Raw genomic sequence first — 23,770 nt, forward strand, 5'->3', positions numbered from 1 at the left:
TTCAATCAAACAATGACTTACTAAGGTCCTAAGTGCATGGCAATATGCTGGGTGTTGAGTATTATGGAAAAGAAGGCCTGCCCTAGCTGGTTTGGCTCAATGGATAGAGCGTCAGCCTGCGGACTGAAGGGTCCCAGGTTCGATTCTGGCCAAGGGCACATGCCTGGGTTGTGGGCTCGATCCCCAGTAGGGGGCATGCAGGAGGCAGCTAATCAATGATTCTCTCTCATCATTGATGTTTCTATCTCTCTCTCCCTCTCCCTTCCTCTCTAAAATCAATAAAATATATTTTAGAAAAAGAAGGCCTGATGCCCCCAAGGAACTCACAGTCTATTCAAGGGAACAAGACACATGCTAGTTATAGTTGATATTTAGTAGCGCTTCCCAACATGTCACAGAAGTGGTACAGGTGGAATGTTCCAAGAAAAGTTCAGTGATTAACCAGGTTGGCCAAGGTTTTAGAGTTGACTCCAGCTAGGCCTTAAAAGAAGAGAAAGGAAATAGATCCAGAGACATAGAAGCACAGAACAGACTGCGGAATCTCAGAGGGAAGGCAGGGGATGGTGGGTGGGTGGGGGGGGAAGAGATCAACCAAAAAACTTGTATGCATATATGCATAACCCATGGGCACAGACAATAGGGTGGTGAAGGCCTGGGGCTGGGGGTGAGGACAGGCTAGAAGGGGTCAAGGGGGGGGGAGGGACATATGTAATACTTTCAACAATAAAGATTTAATTTTAAAAAAAAGAAGAAGAAGAAGAGAAAGGCCCTGGCCATTGTAGCTCAGTTGGTTGAGCATCATCCTGTGCACCTAAAAGTTGCCCATTCAATTCTGGGTAAGGGCACATGCCAGGGTTGCAGGCTTGATCCCCAGTGGGGGTGTGCAGGAGGTAGGCGATGGATGTTTCACTCTCACATCTATGTTTCTCTCTCTCTCTTTCTCCCTTCCTTTCTCTTAAAATCAATTTAAAGAAAAGAAGAAGAAAGACTTTGGGATAGGGTGAAAGGGAAAACAAGATTTCCAGTAAGGGGCACTGGCATGCACAAAGGCAGAATGCTCAGTGAGGAAATCGCCTTGCAGGCATTGGGGCTGCTTTCTGCTCTCTTCTCACCGCAGCTGCGTGCTGGCATATAGGGTGCGGTTATCCGCGCTGGTGAGAAACCCCTTGCCTCTGTCGTGGGTGTTGTATGTGGAGAAGGGCCTGTGCGTGATGTACATCCGAAGGATGTGTTCTGTCAACATAGAACTCACGTCGTGGATACAAGGCAAGCGGAGTGCCGTACCGCTCACTGGTTCCAAACTCCGAGCCGCCAAACCCCTGAGCAGGCGGAGCCAGGCTGGAGAGGCGGGGCCTCGCTGGGAGCGGAAGCTCAAATCTGGCGGCGGCGGAAGCCTGCTGGTCAAGATGGCGGCGCCCAGGGAGCCCAGGAACGAGTAGGTGGCTGGGCTGGAGAGTCGGACTTCAGGGGATCTCGGCGGAGGGCTCTGGTGCAGAGTATTTAGTTCCTTTGTCAGAGCCCGCCCGAGTGCGTCTGGGCTGCTCAGGAGCGGCCGCGGCCACTTCGGGTGTGGCGATCCCGGGCGCGGCCCTACATCCCCGGCAGCCAGGCTGAGACTCGGTGATTTCTCTTTGCTGACGCGGGTGGTCCAAGAGCACGCGCGACCGCACAGCCCTACGGGGCGTTGTGGGGCCCCGCAGTGTACAAGTGTCTTGGTAATGTTTACTCTTAAGTATTTTGTTATTTTTATGCTATTGTAAGTGGAATTGTTTTCTTAATTTCACTTTCTGATCGTTCTTTGCTAGTATCTGAAAATACAGATCAAAGTGTTTTACAGCTTAAAGTGTTTTACTAATTCAGTACGTTTAGTCCGGGCATGTTTGCTCCAATCTGATGGAGTCGCCACTCCCCCACTCCCTGGTATGACATTTATCTGCCTGGCTCCTGGTGCATTTTCCTTAGTTCCCCTCAGGTTGTAACTGAGACTTTTTGTCATCCACAGATTGTAAACAACCTGTTACCAGTAAATATTGTTGCTAGGCTGATGATATCAACGAAGGATAAATAGGAAAGGAATGGCAAGGCACGAATGAGGAGGAATGAGTTGACATGAATCCAAGGAAAAGGTCTTCTTTGATGCACAATAAAGAGAACCAGGATTCAGTTAAAGAGGACCCATCTTTATTGCTTTTAGGGGTGAATGAGAGGGAGTCCCCACACGGAAGCAGTTGCACTGGGGAGGCAGCTGGAGTGTCAAGATGCTGTCCAGACCAAAGCCAGGGGAGTCGGAGGTGGACCTGCTGCGATTCCAGAGTCAGTTTCTTGCAGCTGGTGCAGCCCCAGCAGTACAGTTGGTGAAGAATGAAAGTAGGAGAGGTGCCAATGCTAACCTGGACCAGCCTCAGCTGCAGGATCAGCGGGATGTGGTGATGCTGGACGGTGAGTGGCTGTGTGTGTGAGGCTGAGGAGGAGAGGTTACAACATCAGGGTCTCCTTCCCCTTCCTGTTATGGCTGGATTCTACCCATTATTATTTCATGCATTGCATAGCCTCTGTGGCTGCAACTCCATTTTCCATAGGAAGAAACTGAAGCTCAAAGAGGTTAGAGATCTTGCCCAAGGTGACACAGCTTGAGCCAGGGCTCCCCAGTAGCTGACTTTCTTTCTTTGGCTTTCCCCTAGCCTTCAGACTCTACCTGGGAAGGTATGAGTATCCGCATATCTGTTTGTTTGGGGTTTTTTTTCCCTCAGATCTCCCAGATTTGCCCCCAGCTTTGGTTCCTGCTCCTCCGAAAAGAGCCAAGCCCAGCCCTGGCCATCCCCTGGCTGACCATGTGGACCCTGAAGAGAGGCTGAACAGGCATGATCAGCACATCACTGCTGTCTTGACTAAGATTATTGTATGTCTCACCCTGACTGAGTGGGACAAGGCATCCTGGGGTACAGAGGATATTGGATGGGGGTGGTGAGCCTTATGAGTAAAGGGTGATTTAGAAAGATGGGACTTTATTCCCCTGCAGTGAGGTGGGGGTCTGGTTTAGGATCACTGCGCCCTAAAAAGCAAGGTGGGTTTATCACTTCATAGAGTGAGATTCTAGTTATACAGAACTGGGGCTACTAGCATAGGCTCCAGCCTGGGGAAGTCTCTGTCATCACTTCTTTGTCCTCTGTTGCGCAGGAACGAGATACAAGTTCAGTGGCTGTGAATCTGCCTGTGCCCAGTGGTGTCGCATTCCCCCCTGTATTCCATCGCTCACAGGAGAGACAGGTAGACAGGGGTAACCTTAGATGGTACTTAGGGTACAGTCAAGTGAACTTCCTAGCACATCTTCTGCAGATTGGGAAACTTAATAATGATAAGCAATTCTGTTGTTAAAGTGGCACCATACTAAGTATTTTATATGCATTCCTTTATTTAATCCTCATAATAACGATGTAAGTAACATTATCCCCATTTTTTCAAAAGATAAATGACGTGTTCAACACCATATATCCAATAGATAGAAGAGTCGGAAATCCAACCCAAGTCTGTCAGGCTTCAAGACCTGTACTCCTATAGTGGCCTGCTTTTTCTGAGGACTAGGGATGTGACCGTTGGAGATTAAGCAATTTGCTTTTATCTCTTTGTCCCAGTGACTAGTATAAAGAGGTTGAGAAGAGAATGGAGTAAGGGATATCAGTCACCTGAGTTTTCTTTTTGCCCCATAGAGGAAGCCAGCAACATCTGGTAAGAGAAGCATCTTTGCCCAGGAAATTGCAGCAAGGAGAGGATCTGAAGCCAGCACCCCACCAGTGAGAGGAGTTGTGTCTACCCAGGACCAACTAGCGGGTGAGCTGGGGTTGAAGAGGCATGAGCCTGGCTTTTTTGTGACACAGGATAATAGAGTGATCTTTGGATATACATGTTCCCTGCTTCAAATATGAATTGCATTTGAGCCATTTAAAGAGGAAGCTGTCCTATATCCTCATTTAGAGTATTGAATATGGGTGGCTTAGGTCCACATCTGGGACTTAGGTGCAGGGAGAGAGCAGGCCAAGGAAGAGGATAGAAATGGCAAAGACTACAAAATGAAGATAGAAGCCAAGATTCCTTTAATAATGCAAATTACTAGTGGAAGAGCTGGGGGCATGCCCTTGACATGCAGCCTGAACATCTAAGAACATGGTCAGAAAGTAGGATGTTTCTAAGGGAAATCTTCTCATATAAGTCCAAGGGGAAGAATAAGTATGAGGTGGAGGTAGGGATCTCTGCTCTGTGCCTAGGAAAGCTCTGGGGCCTCCATCTCTCTCCAGGCCTAATGGGATTGGAGAAGAGGGCCAAAAAACGCAATTGGTACGAGGCAATGATGAGGCAATGAAACTGACCATACACTTCTTCCAGGTGCTGTGACCTGTGAGTCACTCACACCCAGGGAGCAAGATCACCAGCTTCCATGTGGCAGCCAGAACTTCCAGGGACCACATCTGGTTACAGGAAAGGGGCTCAGGGACCAGGAAGCTGAGCAGGAAGCCCAGACCATCCATGAAGAGAACATAGCAAGACTGCAAGCTATGGCTCCTGAGGAGATCCTGCAGGAACAGCAGAGGTTGCTCGCTCAGCTTGGTATGGGTACCTGGCTTTCCTGCCAAGACTGGACTAGGAAGGGACTGCTACTTATTGAGGAAAGCTTACTGTGATTGCCAGGCATTATGCTGAGTACTTTACATCATTCTGTCCTCAAACTGTTCCTGTGAGGTAGGTGGTATAGTTTCTGTTGAGAAATCAGATGACAGTCGTATGGGTGCTCCCTTGTAGGTAACTAACTGTTTTTCTCTTGCTGCTTTTAATATTCTCTCTTTGTCTTTTGCTCTTGGCATTTTAATTATGATGTGGTGTGGTCCTCTTTGGATTCCTTTTGTTCGGGGTTCGCTGCGCTTCCTGGACTTGTAAGTCTATTTCTTTCACCAGATGGGGGAAGTTTTTGGTCATTATTTCTTCAAATAGGGTTTCAGTATCTTGCTCTCTCTCTTCTTCCGGCACCTCCATAATTCGGATGTTGGTATGCTTGAAGTTGTCCCAGAGGCTCCTTACACTATCTTCATATTTTTGGATTCTTTTTATTTTTTGCTTTTCCGGTTGAGTGTTGTTTGCTTCTTTGTATTTTAAATCTTTGACTTGATTCTTGCGATCCTCTAGTCTGCTGTTAGATCTCTGTATAATATTTTTTATTTCAGTCAGTGTATGCTTAATTTCTAGTTGGTCCTTTTTCATATCCTCTAGGGTCTCGCTAAATTTATCGGCCTTGCCGAAACCGGTTTGGCTTAGTGGATAGAGCGTCGGCCTGCAGACTGAAGGGTCCCAGGTTTGATTCCGGTTAAGGGCACGTACCTTGGTTGCGGGCACATCCCCAGTAGGAGGTGTGCAGGAGGCAGCTGATCGATGTTTCTAACTCTCTCTCCCTCTCCCTTCCTCTCTGTAAAAAAATCAATAAAATATATTAAAATAAATAAATAAATAAATAAATTTATCGGCCTTTTCTAGAAAATTCTTGAAAAACCTTATAACCGGGGTTTTGAACTCTATATCCAGTCGTTTGCTTTCATCCATTTCTTTCATTTGTGATCTGTTTCTTTATCTCCACATTTTGGTTGCTTCCCTGAGTTGATAGAGTGGCTTTGTGTGCTAGGTGTCCTATAGGGTCCAGTGGCTCAGCCTCCCCAGTTACCTGAGGTGGACACTCTTGGTGCACCCCTTGTGGGCTGTGTGCACAGTCTTGTAGTTAAGCCTTGATTGTTGTTGGTATCACTGGGAGGAATTGACCTCCAGGCCAGTTGGCTGTGAGGATCAGCTGTGTCTACAGTGAGAGAACTTCTGTGCTGGAGACACCCTTATGAGACAAGAATTGTAAAAGCCTCTGTGCTCAGTTTGGATGGGGCGGAGTCTCAAGGCGGAGCAGACAGCATTGGTTTCCTGTCAGCCCTGCCCTAATAGGCCCCTGTGTCTCAGTGTCCCCTGGTAATCGCTGCAAGAACCTCTGAGAGAAAGGTGCCGTCGAGTTCCGCCCACTGCCAGACAGTCCAGTTTCTCCCCGAATGAGTCTAGATCCCCAGAGTCTCGCCGGGAACTGGAGTTCAATGCAGTCGGGAGCTTTTGTCTCCCTCCGCCTGAGAAAGCCAGCCGCGTACTCAGTTGCCAGTCCTCTCCGCGCGCACGTCTCAGTACCTCTGCCTCCTGCGGCTCCTCTGAGTCTGGGTGTGCTTTTCTCTTTCCTTCTAATTGTAGAATTTCCACTCAGCCAGCCTTCCTGTTGTTTTGGATGTGTCCGTTTTGTCTTTTCGTTGTAGTTTTGAAATTGTTGTGCGAGGCAGCAGTTTAGGCGTTCACCTATGCCGCCATCTTGGTTTCTCTTGATGTTTCTTTTTTTAAAATATATTTTTATTGATTTCAGAGAGGAAGGAAGAGGGAGATATGGAAATACCAATGATGAGAATCATTGATTGGCTGCTTCCTGCACCCCACCCCCACCCCCACTGGGGATTGAGCCCACAACCTGGGCATGTGCCCTGTCTGGAATCAAACCATGACCTCCTGGTTCATAGGTCGACACTCAACCACTGAACCACACTGGCCTGTCTCATCATTGATTTTTTTTTTTATTTAATAAATCTTTATTGTTCAGATTATTACAATTGTTTCTCCTTTTCCTTTCCATAGCTCCCCTCCACCCGGTTCCCACCCCACTGTCCTCATCCATAGGTGTACGATTTTTGTCCAGTCTCTTCTTGCACTCCTCATACCCCTTTCCCCTGAGAATTGTCAGTCCACTCCCTTTCGATGCCCCTGATTCTATTATATTCACCAGTTTATTCTTTTAATCAGATTTTTTTATTCACTTGATTTTTAGATTCACTTGTTGATAGATATGTATTTGTTCATAATTTTTATCTTTACCTTTTTATTCTTCCTCTTCTTAAAGAATAACTTTCAGCATTTCATATAATACTGGTTTGGTGTTGATGAACTCCTTTAGCTTTTTCTTATCTGTGAAGCTCTTTATCTGACCTTCAATTCTGAATGATAGCTTTGCTGGGTAGAGTAATCTTGGTTGTAGGTTCTTGCTATTTATCACTTTGAATATTTCTTGCCACTCCCATCTGGTCTGCATAGTTTCTGTTGAGAAATCAGCTGACAATCATATGGGTGCTCCCTTGTAGGTAATTAACTGTTTCTCTCTTGCTACTTTTAATATTCTCTCTTTGTCTTAATTATGATGTGTCTTGGTGTGGTCCTCTTTGGATTCCTTTTGTTTGGGGTTCTCTGCGCTTCCTGGACTTGTAAGTCTATTTCTTTCACCAGGTGGGGGAAGTTTTCAGTCATTATTTCTTCCAATAGGTTTTCAGTATCTTGCTCTCTCTTCTCTGGCACCCCCATAATTCTGATGTTGGTACACTTGAAGTTGTCCCAGAGGCTTCTTACACTATCTTCAACTTTTTGGATTCTTTTTTCTCTTTGCTTTTCCAGTTGAGTGTTGTTTGCTTCTTTGTACTTCAAATCTTTGACTTGATTCTTGCTTTCCTCTAGTCTGCTGTTGGTTCTCTGTATAATATTTTTTATTTCAGTCAGTGTATGTTTAATTTCTAGTTGGTCCTTTTTCATATATTCGAGGGTCTCGCTAAATTTATTGGCCTTTTCTAGGAAATTCTCGAAAAACCTTATAACCGTGGTTTTGAATTCTATATCCAGTCGTTTGCTTTCCTCCATTTCTTTCATTTGTGATCTGTTTCTTTGTCGCCGCATTTTCACTGCTTCCCTGAGTTGGTAGGGTAGCTTTGTGTGCTAGGTGTCCTATATGGCCCAGTGGGTCGGCCTCCCCAGTTAACCTGAGGTGGACACTCTTGGTGCACCTCTTTGTGGACTGTGTGTACAGCCTTGTTGTAGTTAAGTCTTGATTGTTGTTGGTGTCACTGGGAGGAATTGACCTCCAGGCCAGTTGGATGTGAGGATCAGCTGTGTCTATGCTGGGAGAAGTTCGGTGCTGGAGACAGCCTTATAGGACCAGACTTGCAAAATTGCAAAAGACTTTGTGCTCAGCTTGGTTGTGGCGGAGTTTCAGGGCGGAGCAGACAGTCTTGGCTTCCCGTCAGCCCCGCCCTTCTGCGCGCGCCTCCAGACCTCTGCCTTCCGCGGCTCCCCTGAGTTTCCGCCTCACAGTCCAGATTCCCCTTGTAAGAGTGTGGGTCCCCAGGGGCTCGCCCGGAACTGGGGTTCAGTGCAGTCGGAACTGGGGTTCATTGTAGTCAGGAGCTTCCAACTCCCTTCCGCTAGGGAAAGCCTGAGGCAACCTCCGCAGTCAGTGTTCTCTGTGCGCACTCGCATGCGCACACTTCCAAACCCCTGCTCACCACGGCTCCCTGGAGTCTCCGAGTGTTCATGTGCCTTTCTCTCTATCTGACAGTCCAGACTCCCCCTGTATGAGTCTGGGTCCACAGGGTTTCACCTGGAACTGGGGTTCAGTGCAGTTGGGGGCATCTTTCCCCCTCCCGCCAGAGAAAGCCAGCCAGGCACTTAGCCGCCCTTCCTCTCTGTGCGCGCATCTCCGTACCTTAGCCCTTTGCAGCTCCTCTGATTCTCCGTGAGCTTTTCTCTTTCCTTCTAGTTGTAGAATTTCCACTCAGCCAGCTTTCCTGTGGTTCTGGATGATGTCCGTTTTGTCTTTTAGTTGTAGTTTTGAAATTGTTGTGCGAGGCAGCAGTTTAGGTGCTTACCTATGCCGCCATCTTGGTTTTTACTCATCATTGATGTTTTATCTCTCCCTCTCCCTTTCTCTGAAATCAATTCATCAGTAAAACTATATCTAACACCTATATAGAGCATAGCGTATATTAGGTTTTTAGTGAATATTTGTGCATAAATAAATTAGCTACAAGTGAGAGAAATTTTTTCCCTAAATGCCTTAATTTTCACCCTTGGTGACATTCATTTATTCCACAGCCACTTTGGGCCTATGACCTGGAGCCAAGCACAGGGATGGGCATAAACATGGGCCAGTGGACTGTGAAGGGTGAAGGCAGAAGTGGGCAGGAAGGTCCCAGGGATAGTTATGGGTCATTGAGGCCCCACCAGAGCCCAGGGCCCTCAGTCCAGGGCTGGGAAGTGGCTTGGTCTTGGCACCTATAGGCAGTATTCAGGTTTTAGGTCTAGAGGAGGTTAGGGAAGATCTGCCTTCATCACCTCTTTCCACCTCCTCTCCTCTAGATCCCAGCTTGGTTGCTTTCTTGAGATCTCGAAGCCATACCCATGAGCAAGCGGAAGAAAAGGCCATCAAGGAGCAGAGGGCAGGAGGACCCTCTGTAGAGGTCACTGGAGAGGAGCCCATTATGCCAACTTCTGCCAGTGAGCCTAGGCAGGAAGATGAGCTGGAGCCAGGAACCCCAGGTTTGGAGGAGGGGGGACATCTTTTGGGGAATAAAAGGAGAGGAAAGAATTCCTTCTGTCAGATGAGAAAAGAGAATTGCCTCTGTCCTTGAAATTCTAATGTGAATCTTCATTATTGCCTTGAAATCTGTCTTCATTTATGGACATGTATATTCTTTCTGCACATGCTTCCTGTTTTCCTGTCCTGTTACTTCTCCTTTTTCCCCTTCCCTGGTAAAAGGCAGCAATGTGTGATGGCTAAATGGCCCCCTCCCCCAGCAGAGCATCTTCTTCCTGCCTTTGCAATAGCTGCCCCAGCTGTGGTTCCATCCATCCCAGTTTTCTGCCTCTGCTCTCAGAGTTGGGGGAAAGATGGCAAGGCCAGGGTGATGGGAGAAGAGTAATGCAGGTCTTATCAATATGCCAGACCTGAAGCAGAGAGGCCAGTGGGAGCACTCATTTCCCAGAAACGTGATTATTTTATTAGTGATTAACAAAAGAAGAAATTGAATTATGAGAGCCAGGACCTCCTGCCTCTGGATGAGCTCCAGACCAGCTGAGCAGGTTGGGTGCGTGTTGGGGTGAGGAAGGAAGAGGTTGTTGGTGTGTGTTTTTGTATCTTGCCTCCCTGAAGCAGTATAGCTACCCCCACTCCTTGTCCCCACTTCTCTGCTCCTGTGGGAGGTTGGTACTAAAGAGTGAAACTATGTTTTCCCTGATATATGTGGTCCTCCCTTCCTTCTCTGATCCCTCTTTCTTCTCTTCTTAACTTCTCCTCCCTTTCCCCTCCCAAGGAATCCTTGGGGTCAGTTGGGGGCTAGAGCCCATGGACTAGGTATGTTCTGCCATATTGGGGACAGGACATTTGCCCAGTTCCCAGGATGAAGACTGGGACCCCAGTGGCTCATTGAGCCGAGTCCCTTAGGGAATACTACTCTGCTGCCATCTCCCCAGCTCTGGCACTGCCTGTGGCCCCCCACAAGGAATGGCTGCACATGGACACTGTTGAGCTGGACAAGCTCCATTGGACCCAGGACCTGCCCCCACTCCGGCGGCAGCAGACACAGGAGGTGAGGAGCGCAAGCTGGCCTACAAGGGGTTGATTGGGTGAGAGTGGAGCTGTGGCTCTTGTACCCAGAACCCAAGCTCAGGTCCTTTTGTTCCTTGAGCTTGAGAAACATCTCTTCTTGCTCACCTTCCTGACACCATAGGCCAAAGGAGCCCATTTCTAATTAGAAGTAGAGTCAGGACCTAAGACCTAAGAGGCCTGGGATTAAAGGTGAGGGTGGGTGTGGGGAAGTTGCTGCTGTCCCAGCCTATAGACCTCTTTTCTCTTCCCATTAGAGGATGCAGGCCCGATTCAGTCTTCAAGGAGAACTACTGGCTCCCGATGTGGACCTACCCACCCACCTGGGACTGCACCACCATGGAGAGGAGGCAGAGGTGATCATGGGGCCCAGGGAGGACTGGGCAGCTTTTAACTACCATGGAAAAGGACCTCTGGTCAGATGCCTTGGACCTCCTATTGCAGTTCATGGCCCATTGCATCCACTCAGGTTCTTAGCTCACAGTCTTTCTCCTCGTCCCCTCACTTTCCAGTCAGTTGCCAGAACTTGCCAGTTCTCTCACTTCCCCTTGATGCTTCTTAGATAAGAGCCTTGCTCCCTCTAGTCTGCTCAATCACCATGTCTTCCAACTCTCTGCCATGTCATTCCAGTCCATCCTCTTGAGGCTGATTCCCTCTGGTCCAGCTCAGGCCATGCCTTGCCTTAGAAAGTTCCCTGGCTCCATAGCCCCATAAGACAGTCCTTCCATAGTCTGTCCCTGCCCCCTCACTCCTGCTGCACCATTCTGTTGCCCTCTCCCCACATACATCCTATGCTTAAGGACCTCCAGGGCTGAGCTCCTGAAGCCTGCTCCAGGGAATGAATGCCTTTACCCTGTGCTCCAGGCCAGGCCATGGAAGCTCTGCCCACCCACTAAGAACACATCACTTCCCAGTTTTCTCTTCTTTCTCTCCTGTTGCAAATTAAATACTAATTATCTTCCTCCTAATCTGCTTTATGTCATGGTTATTTGGATGCATATCTTATTTTCTTTACCAGTTTGAGGATCCATTGAGAAAGATATGTATCTTTGTCTTCCCCGTGACTTCTAACTCAGTGCTTGGCTTATAAGGGTTGCTGTGTATTTGTTGGGGGTGCTGCCCTGTATCTTGACTCTTTATGACTTCTTGTCCCTGCCCCAGAGAGCGGGGTACTCCCTACAGGAGCTGTTTCACCTGACACGCAGCCAGGTGTCCCAGCAGAGAGCGCTAGCACTGCATGTGTTGGCCCAGATCATCAGCAGGGTGAGTGGATTGCTGGCTTGGTCCTTCCCGCCCTCACACCTCACCTCTCAACCTTAAGACTTTCCCACTTCCCGTCCTTTTCACTCTGGCTCACTAGTCCATACACCAGCTGTCTGGGTCAGACTGGGAACTGATGGGCAAGTGAAGGGTTTAGGACAGGATGGGGAATGTCTGGCCCTGCCAAGGCATTAGTGGTGATTTAATGAAATGTTTGACCAAATATAGCAGGCTAATTTTGTTGTTGTTATTAATCCTCACCCGAGGATATTTTCCCATTGATTTTTCAGAGAGAGGGGGAGAGTCACAGAGAGAGAAACATTGATGTGAGAGAGACATTGATTGGTTGCCTCCCACACATGCCTCTGACACAGTCAGAGGTCAAGCCTTCAACTGAGGTACAAGGTACATGCCCTTGACCAGAATCGAACCCGTAACCCTTCAGTCTGCGGACCAATGCTCTAACCACAGAGCCAAACCAGCCTAGGGCAAGGCTAATTTTAAGTTGATAATTTTGTGTGGCCTGCGAATGATGTTATAAATACCCAAATGGCCCATGGCAGAAAAAAGGTGTTCCACCCTAGTTTAGGACAAAGACTGTAATTTCTTCCCACACACTTTTCTCCTCTTTCTCCCAGGCCCAGGCTGGTGAGTTTGGGGACCAGCTAGTGGGCAGTGTCCTGCGTCTTCTTTTGGATGCTGGTTTCCTTTTCCTGCTACGCTTCTCCCTGGACGATAGAGTGGATGGGGTCATCGCAGCTGCTGTTCGGGCTCTTCGAGCTCTGCTGGTGGCTCCTGGAGATGAGGTACAACAGGGATAAGAATGGGGCTTTGAGATATCAGGGTCCCTACTCTTCCTGTGGGCGTGCCCTCACTGTGTTCCAGGCACAGCAGAGGATGGGATAGCAACATCACCATCTTCTTTTAAAGGCCACAAAGCCTGGAGCCTTACCCTTCTCTCTTTTTTTTTGCTTTGTTTTGTTTTGTTAGTCTCACCCAAGAATATTTTTCTCATTGAGTTCTAGAGAGTGTGGAAGGGGGTGATGAGAGAAAGAGAGAGAGAAACTTTGATGTGAGAGAGACACATAGATTGGTTGCCTCCTGCTCATGCCCCAACCAGGCCAGTATCAAACCTGCAACCCAGATAAATGCCCTTGATCAGGAATCTAATCCGCCACCCTTCAGTGCATGGGCCGATGCTCTATCCACTGAGTCATAGCAGCTAGGATGCCCTTTTCTTATTTGTTGATGGTTCCACTCTCTATTCCTGGGCCTATTTCCTGCTTGACCCTTCTTCCTGCCCCATTCTCTTTCCTCTGGCAGGAACTCCTCGACAGCACCTTCTCCTGGTACCATGGAGCTATGGTGTTCCCGCTGATGCCCACCCAGGAGGACAAGGACGATGAAGATGAAGAGCCCTCAGGAGAAAAAGCAAAAAGGAAGAGCCCTGAGGAAGGAAACCAGCCTCCATCTGACCTGGCCCGACATGATGTCATCAAGGTAAAGATGCTGGGACAGCTGCATCTGTCCCATGACCTCGAGGGCATGCACATGTTAGGCAAGAGGGGTCATCAAGGCTGGGGCCCATCTGCATTTGGCAGTAGATTTATCTCTCTCATCCCCAGGGGCTTCTGGCCACCAATCTGCTGCCTCGGCTGCGCTATGTGCTAGAAGTGACCTGCCCAGGACCTTCCGTGGTCCTTGACATCCTGGCAGTACTCATACGCCTGGCCCGGCACTCCCTGGAGTCAGCCACAAGGGTGAGAAAATGGAGACAGAATGGGAAGAGAGTCCAGCTGGGCCTAGTCTTGACCCTCAGCCTCCCTTCCTCCCTTTCCTCCTGTTCCCCACAGGTCCTGGAGTGCCCTCGGCTGATAGAGACCATAGTTCGAGAGTTCCTGCCTACCAGCTGGTCCCCTGTAGGTGTGGGGCCTACTTCCAGTCTACACAACATACCCTGTGCAGCTGCTATGAAACTATTTCGTGTCTTAGCCTCAGCTGGTAGAAATATTGCTGCCCGGCTGGTAAGCAGGACATAGGACGGGGGTGGTGGTGGTCCTCAAGACAGTGCTGGGCTAAGGGCTAAGCTTGGCCACCGGACTCTGGGTGGCCTGCTCATGCCATCTTTCTCTTTGTCTTGATCCAGTTGCTTAGAAATGCAACAAAAACCACCAGTCAGGAACCTAGTCAGCTGGAGCCTAGTGTATCCTGTAGGCCTACTTTGCTCTCTTACACCCTGGTCCGGAGCTATGGAACCAGAGGGGCCTAGAACAGGGCTAAGTTGAGTCAATCTCCATAGTGAGAGAACCTGAGGTTACTTGAGACTTCCAGCTGACCCTGATCCCCAGACTTTCTGTCCACCCTCAGTTGAGTAGTTTTGATCTCCGGAGCTGCCTGTGCCGCTTTGTAGCTGAGGCTCCTCAGGAACTGGCCTTGCCCCCAGAGGAAGCTGAGATGCTGAACACGGAGTCCTTCCGCCTGTGGGCTGTAGCAGCCTCCTATGGCCAGGGCTGTGACCTTTACAGGTGAGGAGAGACAAGAGGTAGGCTCCCTGGGAGACCTCTCCAGTTCTGCACTCTTGCCTAATCTGACGATTCAACCTTGCCCAAGGTTTCAAGCTTGGAGGGAGGCTGAAAATGAGGAAGAGGGATTCTGGGAGTAATGACCAACCAGGGGAGAGGGGAACAAATTCTGTGCTGTTGTGTAGACCAGATTTCCCCCTGGTGGGGGAAAGCCTTGAAGGGCTGCCTCCTTCTCTTCAGGCCCCAACTTCCCTTCCTTCCCTCTTTTTTTTTTTTTTTTTTAATATATTTTTATTGATTTCAGAGAGGAAAGGAGAGGGAGAGAGAGATAGAAACATCAATGATGAGAGAGAATCATTGATCGGCTGCCTCCTACACACCCCACACAGGGTATTGAGCCTGCAACCCGGGCATGTGCCCTGACTGGGAATCGAACCGTGACCTCCTGGTTCATAGGTTGACACTCAACCACTGAGCCATGCCGGCCGGGCTCCTTCCCTCTTGAAATCTCCCAGGATTACCCAGCCTGGGGTCTCTCCCTTCTGGTCCTCCTTAACTATACTGCAGAGCTCTGGGGCAGGCCTGCCTTGTGTCTTACATCTCTCTCTCTTCTACACTGAGAGGCAGTCATTGTTCTCCCCAGGGAGCTATACCCAGTGCTGATTCGGGCCCTGCAGGTCATGCCTAAGGAGCTCAGCACTCACCTCTCACAGCCCCTGTCCATGCAGCGGATAGCCTCATTGCTCACTGTCCTCACCCAGCTGACCCTGGCAGCCAGCAGCACTGCCCTGCAACCCAGCAGGTAGGTTACAGCCCTCAGCTGCCACAAGAGACCTCCTACCAGGAACTCTGGGGCAGGCAGGAGAGTTCCTCCCCAGGGAGAGGGTGGCTAGAGCTTAGAGGGGTGTCCAGGCAGCCAGATCCTCACTGTGGCCCCTTTGGCATTCCTATAGTGACTCTGCTGAGGCTAGTCTGTCGGCCACCCCTTCCTTGATCACTTGGACACAGGTGTCTGGGCTGCAGCCTCTTGTGGAGCCCTGTCTAAGACAGACCTTGAAGTTGCTGCCCAGGCCTGAGATGTGGAGTGCTCTGGGCCCGGTGCCCACTGCCTGCTTGCTCTTCCTAGATGCCTACTACCAGACCTGGAGCCAGCAGGTAAGTGTTGCCCGCCTGCCTTCCACCATGCCCTGGGTGCCCTGCCTCAGTCTTAACACTCCACCCTCTTTCTCTATCTTCACCTCTCCACTCCTGCCTCGCCATTCCCACATTTTCCTACTCTTTACCTTTTCCTTCCTACCTTTCGTTCTCTTTCCAGCTCCATACTCAGTGGAGCTTCCAAAAGCCATGTTGGGGACCAGAGAACCCCTAGCAGCAGCTCAGCCTCCATGGAGCCTTTATGCTCTCTCAGGACCCCTCTCAGCAGGTGCCAGAGCAACCTCAGGGTCTTCTCTCCCGCCACAAGAGTCAGAAGGCAGAAACCTCCAAACACTGACTCTTGGGCTCTTGGAATTATGGACTTGGCCTGGGTACACAGGGTCTAGGAGAATGGGTGTCCTGGGCTGTCAGCTCAGTGAGCCCCTTGGTCCTCCAGCCAGACTTGTGCCCAGGGGATTGGCTTCAGGACATGGAGCGCCTGTCGGAGGAGCTACTACTGCCCCTGCTGAGCCAGCCCACGTTGGGCAGCCTGTGGGATTCCCTTGGGTATGTACTGTGTGTGTAGTGGTGGGGAGGTAGTTGTTTTCCTTGTGGGATTCTGGGGTCTACCTCCCTGGTCCATCCCAGGTGGAAGCCCTCAGCCCGAGGAAAACCTGATTCCCTATCAGGCCTCAGTTGGGGACTCAGGAAGGTGGGCACTGGTCTGCACTGGCAAGCCCCTCTCAATTTCTCCATTCTGCCTCAGGCGCTGCTCTCCTCTCTGCAACCCACAGTCCTGTGCTCCGGTTCCTGAAGCTCTGCCCAGCCTCGTGTCACTGGGCTGCACAGGAGGTTGCCCCCCTTTCAGTCTGGCTGGCTCAGCCTCACCCTTCCCAGTTCTCACTTCCCTCCTCACTCTTTTCAACACTCTCACCCGGATCCACAAGGGGCTATGTGGCCAGGTGAGCCCTGGGCACCTGGTTAGATTCCAGGCAGGGGGCCAAGATGCCAGGAGTCAGAAAGAAAGTGGGGAGGGCGCCCCTTGGGGAAAGGAGGTCTCTTCTGCCAGCACCCATTTTTCTGAGTTTGGCTGGGGAGAAAGCCGCCACCTGGGGACCCCCAGGAGAGATCAACGTCACCTTCTAGACCTGAACAAGCTTGCTTTTCCTCAGCTGGCTGCTGTATTGGCTGCCCCTGGACTCCAGAGCTACTTCCTCCAATGTGTGGCTCCTATGGCTGCCCCGCTCCTCACACCCTTCTCTGTGTGGGCCCTGCGCCACGAGTACCACCTGCAGTATCTGGCACTCACCCTGGCTCAGAGAGCAGTAGGTATCCCCAACCCCCTACCCCGCTATCTACTCCCTCTGCCCCACATTATCTGCAATCTGCTTCTATGTAACCTGTGCTGCTCCTGGCAGGCAATGCAGTTTCTACTTTCCTCCAGCCCTTCAGCATATATCTTTGCTTATGTCCTCATCCTCACTTCTATTTGCTTTGTCCCCTTTCAACCCTTGAGCCCCCCACCATCTGTCCACAGGCAACATTCCAGCCGGTGCCGGCCACCAATGCTGCCCTCCATCATGGCGTGGCCTTGGCTCTGCTGAGCCGGCTGCTGCCCGGAAGCGAGCACCTTGCCCATGAGCTACTGATGAGCTTTGTATTCCGGCTGGAGTTTCTCCCGTAAGTCCAGAGTTGGTGGCATCAACTCGGCCCTTTGAGATGAGTGCTGTGGTTATTGACAGAGCAGCCTTCAACTGAGACAGGAGACCTGGACTTAATTCTCTTTCTTCCATGGATTACCCTTAACCTGTCTGAGCTTCCATTTTCTCATTAGTAAAATGAGTTGGGGATAACCACATTAGAGAATTATGAGACTTCAGTGTGACTGTATGGTATAAAAACTAGTATACACATGTAATAGCCAACAGTTACAAGTGCTTACTTTGTGTCTGGTATTCCCTTAAATATTTGACTATATTTTAAGCATTTTACCCTTACCATGAGCTAGGTATTACTATTTTTTAAATTATTTTTCAATTACAGTTGATATACAATATTATATTCGTTTCATGTGTACAACATAGTGATCAGACATTTACACACCTTACAAAGTGATCCCCCAATAAGTAGATTAGCATTTCTATTATCACCGTTTTACCATGAGGAAACGGAGGTACAGAGAAGTTCTGTAAACTTGCACCTAGGCAGCTGGCCCTAGTGTCCATCCTCCAAACTGCCACACACACACGAAAGGGTGTCAGGGGAACTGGGAAGACCTAGGAACCTCTCTGGGAAGCCCTGGAAAGCTGGCATGGCCTTCTGGGTGCTGTAGTTCCAGCCCTTATTTTAACTTTTGGGTTCTGTTACAGGGAAAGAGCATCAGGGGGTCCAGAGGCAGCCGACTTCTCGGACCGGCTATCCTTAGGGAGCAGCAGGGACCCTGGGTGTGGGCGAGGGGCTCTGCTGGCTCAGGCCTGCCAGGACCTCCCCAGCATTCGCAGCTGCTACCTGACCCACAGCTCCCTGGCCCGAGCCAGCCTGCTAGCTTCTCAGGCCTTGTACCGAGGGGAGCTACAGCGAGTCCCAGCTCTGCTGCTCCCCTTGCCTAAGGAGCCTCTGCTGCCCACTGACTGGCCTTTCCTGCCCTTGATCCACCTCTACCACCGGGCCTCAGACACCCCCTCAGGACTCCCTCCTGCTGACACTGTGGGCACAGCCATGCGGGCCCTGCAGTGGGTGCTAGTTCTGGAGAGCTGGCGCCCCCAGGCCCTCTGGGCTGTGCCTCCTGGTGCCCGCCTGGCACGGCTCATGTGTGTGTTCCTGGTAGACAGTGAACTGTTCCGGGAGACCCCAATACAACGTCTGATAGCAGCCCTTCTGGCCCGGCTCTGCCAGCCTGAAGTCCTGCCAAACCTCAACCTGGATTGCCCACTGCCTGGCCTGACATCGTTCCCTGACCTCTATGCCAACTTCCTGGAGCATTTTGAAGCTGTCTCTTTTGGGGACCACCTCTTTGGGGCTCTGGTACTCCTTCCTCTGCAGCGTCGGTTCAGCGTCACCTTTCGCCTTGCCCTCTTTGGGGAGCACGTGGGAGCCTTACGAGCTCTGGGCCTGCCTCTGACCCAGGTACTTTCTCAGCCCAGCACAGCCCATCATGGGCATCTACACTGGGCTTTGGGAGCAGTCCTGTCAGTGGGGAGCTTTGGGGAGCCTCTGGTTCCTCACCTGCCTCTTGGGGGCTTTGAGGAGATTGAGAGAATCCATGAAAAGGGTTGAACGTGGTATCTGGCGTATAGTAGATGTTTGTTCAAGACACAGCTTCTTGCTCATGAGGTGCTATGATCTAGATAAGAGCTGTCCTAAATCCCAAGGTAGTTCTAAATTATTCAGATTTTAGGTGCTAAGTCAATATGCAGAGAATGGAAAGTTGGCTTCCCATAAGGAGAAGGCTTTGTGGAAGGAATGGCAATTGACCTCGCATTGCCCAGGAATATACCTAGTGGAACAGCATGAGCAAAAGCTCAGAGGCAGAGAATAATATGACAGTGCCTGGGAGGAGGGAAGAGTCTAGAACAGATTTAAGTTTGGAAACTTGTTGGAAACAAAGCTAATAAAGTCTTAAGAGGGCCTCAAATAAGAGCCTAAGGCAGTGGTCGGCAAACTGCGGCTCGTGAGCCGCGGTTTGCCACTCTGTTGACTAATGAGTTTGCCGACCACTGGGATAGGAGCTTAATCACAAGGAACAACAGCCTGTAATTATTGGAATCGGGAGTCTAGGTCAGTGGTCGGCAAACTCATTAGTCAACATAGCGGCAAACCGCGGCTCATGAGCCGCATGTGGCTCGCGAGCCACAGTTTGCTGACCACTGGCCTAAGGAGTTAAATTTATAAACTGTAAAGAGCTACTTTTTTTTTTTTTTAATGATTTTCATGGGTTTTATTTTATTTTATTTATTTATTTTTTAATATATTTTATTGATATTTCACAGAGAGGAAGGGAGAGGGATAGAGAGCTAGAAACACCGATGAGAGAGAAACATCAATCAGCTGCCTCCTGCACACCTCCCACTGGGGATGTGCCCGCAACCAAGGTACATGCCCTTGACTGGAATCGAACCCGGGACCTTTCAGTCCGCAGGCCGACGCTCTATCCACTGAGCCAAACCGGTTTTGGCAAGAGCTACTTTTTTTTAAGATTTTTTTTTTTTTTGCACTGTGTAATTCTTTTATTTTCTGCATATTAGTGCTTTACCAACACTACAACCATTAAGAACACAATTCCAGGTACTTTTACTTTTTAGTTTGGGGCAATCAGACTCATTTACTTATATTAGACAAGATTAACTTATATTAGACAAAATTAACCTCATTCAAAACTTACTGTAGTTTATAAATTCACATAAATACAGAAATAGATGCAATTAAACAAAAAATTCAGGATCTCAAGATTTTGTTTTTAAATTTTCATTATAACATTCTGATAAACTTAAAATAGAAATATTTTAGTATATAAATATGTTTCACATGTATATAAAATATGAATGTATATTTTACATAAAAACTACATTTTTTAATTAAAAAGAACATTATTACCTTAATGTGTTTTTTTAAAAAAATATATTTTATTGATTTTTTACAGAGAGGAAGGGAGAGGGATAGAGAGTTAGAAACATCGATCAGCTGCCTCCTGCACGCCCCCTATTGGGGATGTGCCTGCAACCAAGGTACATGCCCTTGACCGGAATCAACCTGGGACCCTTCAGTCCGTAGGCCTAGGCTCTATCCACTGAGCCAAACCAGTCAGGGCTTAATGTTCTTTTTTAAAAATAATTCTTTAATATATATTTTTATTGATTTCAGAGAGGAAAGGAGGAGAGGGAGAAAGCAATAGAAACAGTGATGAGAGAATCATTGATCGCTGCCTCCTGCACACCTCAAACTGGCGATTGAGCCCACAACCTGAACATGTGCCCAGACCGGGAATCGAACTGTGATCTCCTGGTTCATAGGTCGATGCTCAACCACTGAGCCACGCCAGCTGGGCACCTAAATGTTCTTAATGTTCATAATCCCACTGTTCAGTGGTAACTATTTTGATTTTGATTTATCTTTTTCTAGTCTTATTAAATGCATATATATTTTTATAAAATTGGGATCACTGCATGTTTTCTTATGATTACATAATAAGTATTTTCCACATCATTAAGTATTCTAAGAAATCAACATTTGTTGTTTTATAATAATTCATTTGTACCCCACTTTATTTTATCGGAACCCATTTCTGATTTTTGCTACTTTAAGTAACTTTATGATAAACACTATGACAGTTTTATCTCTCTCTCATAATCATTTCTGCACAGAATTAAGAATCATTTTATTTTTTTAAGAGAGGAAGGGAGAGAGAGAGAGAGAGAGAGAAACATCTATTGGTTGCCTCCCACACGCACCTCAACTGGGAATCAAATCTGCAACCTGGATATGTGCCCTGACTGGAAACCAAACCCACCACCTTTTAGTGCATGGGACGTCACTCCAACCCATCCACACCGGCCAGGGCAAGAATAATTTTTTAGAAAGAGAATTGCTGGTCCAAAGAGCATGAGTTTTTGAAAGGTTTAATGAGAGCCCTGGTCAGTGTGGCTCAGTTGGTTGGGCACGGTCCTGTGCACAGAATGGTTGCCCTTTCGATTCCCGGTCAGGGCACATGCCCGGGTGGCAGACTGGATCCCCAGTAGAGGGTGTGCAAGAGGCAGCTGATCAGTGTTACGCTCTCATTGATGTTCCTCTCCCTCTCCCTTCCTCTCTAAAAATCAATAAAAATAATGCATTTTAAAAAGTTTTAATGAGAGTTTTTTTTTCAATCCTCACCAATAGATATGTTTTTATTGATTTGAGAGTGAGAAAGGGAGAGAGAGAAACAGCGATTGGTTGCCTCCCAAATCGAACCAGCAACTCTTCAGTGTACAAGATGTCGCTCCAACCGAGTCACACCAGCCAGGGCTGAAAGGTTTGGTAATATAATTGAGCGGTTGAACATGACATTTTGAAAGTTGTTTTGGTTTGTTTTTGTTTTAAAATATATTTTTATTTATTTCAGAGAGAAAGGAAGAGAGAGATAGAAACATCCATGATGAGAGAATCATTGATTGGCTGTCTCTTGCACACCCCCTACTGGGGATTGAGCCCACAACCTGGGCATGTGCCATGACTGGGAATTGAAATGGGACCTGGTTCTTAGGTTAACACTCAACCACTGAGCCACACCAGCAGGCTGAAAGTTTTGGGGGTTTTTAAATATACTTTTATTGATTTCAGAGAGGAAGGGAGAGAGAAGGAGACAGAAACATCAATGATGAGAGAGAATCACCGATCAGCTGCCTCCTGCATGCCCCACATTGGGGACCAAGCCCACAATCTGGCATGTGTCCTGACCGGGAATTGAACCCTGACCTCCTGGTTCATAAGTCGATGCTCAACCACTGAGCCACGCCAGCCAGGCTGAAAGTTTTAATTTTAAGTAGATTAAACAGGTAGTAGCAATACACAACTGCTTCTGTTTCCCAATTTTCCTGGCTTTGCAGCCTTTTAGTCTATAACGTTATCCTTGTGATAGAGAGGGAAGTACGTCTATCTAGAACCTGACCTCTGCCCTCATGATTTGACTCATGTGACCATTAACCATCCACCCTGTTGTCCAGTGGTAACATATTTCCACCCTCACCCTCAGCATATTTTATCTCCCCTGTCACAGTTGCCTGTGTCCCTGGAATGCTACACAGGGCCTCCTGAAGACAACCTGGCCCTCCTTCAGCTCTATTTCCGGGCCCTGGTTACTGGTGCACTCCGTCCACACTGGTGCCCAGTGCTCTATGCCGTGACTGTGGCTCATGTCAACAGCTTCATCTTCTCCCAGGATCCAAAGAGCTCAGTAAGTTACACCCCCATCTCCAGAGGGATGAAGGGAGCCTGCAATTGCATTGCCTTTGGGCCAGCTAGAGAGGAGGTGAGGGCCAGGCAGGGCCAGCGATGGGGACCAGCCCTTGGCCCAGTGCTACTTCTCCCTGTTCTACCTCTAGGATGAGGTTAAGGCTGCCCGCAGGAGCATGCTGCAGAAAACTTGGCTGCTGGCAGATGAGGTAGGGTGGGGCATATCCTGGAAGGAGGGAGAATAAAGGGTCTTTGGGGACAGAGATCTCAACAGGATCTCACTACCCACTTCATAAAGTTTCTTCCCTCTTTGCAGGGTCTCCGGCAGCACCTCCTCCACTATAAGCTTCCTAATTCTACCCTCCCAGAGGGCTTTGAGCTATATCCCCAGTTGCCCACTCTACGTCAGCAGTACCTCCAGAGACTGACCTTAGGGATGACCCAAAATGGCGTATCAGAGACCTAGCATAGCTGCCACAGATGAAGAGATGGATACATTCTCCTGGAGTTCACCAACAGATGCCTGGCCAGACAAGAGGGCTTTGTATGCTAAGGAAGGGCGGGAGACAAAGGAGCAGAAGGCTTGCCTTCCTGGGAATAGGCTGTTTGAGGTTTTTGGAGCAGGGTGAGCCCTACCATTATATCCTAATATCTGGAGCTCAGGATCTGGGGCTTCTAAGGATCAGTGCTGGGAGTGAAGGGTGATTAGCTATTCACCCCTTCTTGGGGACAAGACAAACTAAATAAAACTCTTCCTCTCCTCCCGCTGACCCAGCCTAGAGTATATGAACGTTATAACTATGCACTGAAATAAACAACATTTTTTCTCCTGGGATTCTGATTTGGACTGATTTCAGATATGTTAGTTCAGAATTGGTATCAAGGGTTGGGTTATCTTAAGGGAGAAGTGTGAGAGACCGGAGGAATCATGAATGGGAGGTGACAACTGAGTCCACATGTGGAGACAACAAAAATGCAGTTCTGGAGTGCAGCCAGGCCAGGGCAGTGTTCTTGGAATTGTGGGCACTTCTGGAAGGACTCCCAGCAGTGTCCTTGAAGTACAGGTATCCTTAATGAAGCAGGTCAGTATCTTATCTATGGTCCCCTATTTCCATATCCTGAGATATGAAGAGGCCAAAAGTCAGACTATTGCAGTAGTTTTCTGTTTGGGCTGTTATAACGATACCATAGACTGGGTGGCTTATAAACAGGAATTTATTTCTCCCAGTTCTGGAGGCTGGGAAGTCCAACATCCAGGTGCTGGCAGATTTGGTGTCTGGTGAGGACCTGCCTCCTGCCCCTGGACAGCTCTCAATGGCAGAAGGGACAAAGGAGGTCTCTTGTAAGGGCACTAACCCCATCCTACCCAACAAGGGTGGAATCCTAATCACTTTCCAATGGCCCCACCTCCACATACGCTCATATTGAAGTTTAGATTTCAACATAG

The 23,770-nt window shown here is 48.8% G+C and overlaps 1 protein-coding gene across 4 annotated transcripts; it reads left to right on the plus strand.

The window, feature by feature from the left end:
* The first annotated feature begins 1,382 nt into the window (after positions 1-1,382).
* Positions 1,383-23,158, plus strand: RPAP1 (RNA polymerase II associated protein 1). 4 transcript variants are annotated; one of them, XM_080666545.1, is made up of 25 exons: positions 1,383-1,435; positions 2,195-2,439; positions 2,751-2,899; positions 3,178-3,267; positions 3,708-3,828; positions 4,381-4,602; positions 9,235-9,414; positions 10,348-10,463; positions 10,738-10,836; positions 11,642-11,743; positions 12,379-12,546; positions 13,064-13,240; positions 13,366-13,500; positions 13,594-13,764; positions 14,108-14,265; positions 14,906-15,064; positions 15,216-15,417; positions 15,854-15,963; positions 16,163-16,358; positions 16,569-16,721; positions 16,934-17,076; positions 17,766-18,522; positions 22,148-22,324; positions 22,473-22,532; positions 22,640-23,158. In XM_080666545.1, the coding sequence occupies exons 2-25, from the start codon at positions 2,259-2,261 to the stop codon at positions 22,787-22,789; spliced, it is 4,176 nt and encodes a 1,391-aa protein (XP_080522671.1). In that variant the 5' UTR covers positions 1,383-1,435; positions 2,195-2,258; the 3' UTR covers positions 22,790-23,158. The 4 variants fall into 4 exon arrangements, with proteins under 4 accessions (XP_080522671.1, XP_080522669.1, XP_080522672.1 ...); XM_080666543.1 differs by having other exon boundaries at positions 22,622-22,925; XM_080666546.1 differs by having other exon boundaries at positions 1,395-1,715.
* Positions 23,159-23,770: the final 612 nt, after the last annotated feature.

The sequence above is a fragment of the Plecotus auritus genome, assembly GCF_963455305.1.
Source record: "Plecotus auritus genome assembly, chromosome: 1".
Taxonomy (NCBI): Eukaryota; Metazoa; Chordata; class Mammalia; order Chiroptera; family Vespertilionidae; genus Plecotus; species Plecotus auritus.

Bases quoted from the DNA above. Each gene is read 5' to 3' on its own strand.
- RPAP1 (XM_080666543.1), top strand. From the start codon at position 2,259: ATGCTGTCCAGACCAAAGCCAGGGGAGTCGGAGGTGGACCTGCTGCGA. The intron at 3,268-3,707 runs GTAGACAGGGGT...TTTGCCCCATAG, and splicing joins ATCGCTCACAGGAGAGACAG to AGGAAGCCAGCAACATCTGG. The intron at 11,744-12,378 runs GTGAGTGGATTG...TCTTTCTCCCAG, and splicing joins TGGCCCAGATCATCAGCAGG to GCCCAGGCTGGTGAGTTTGG.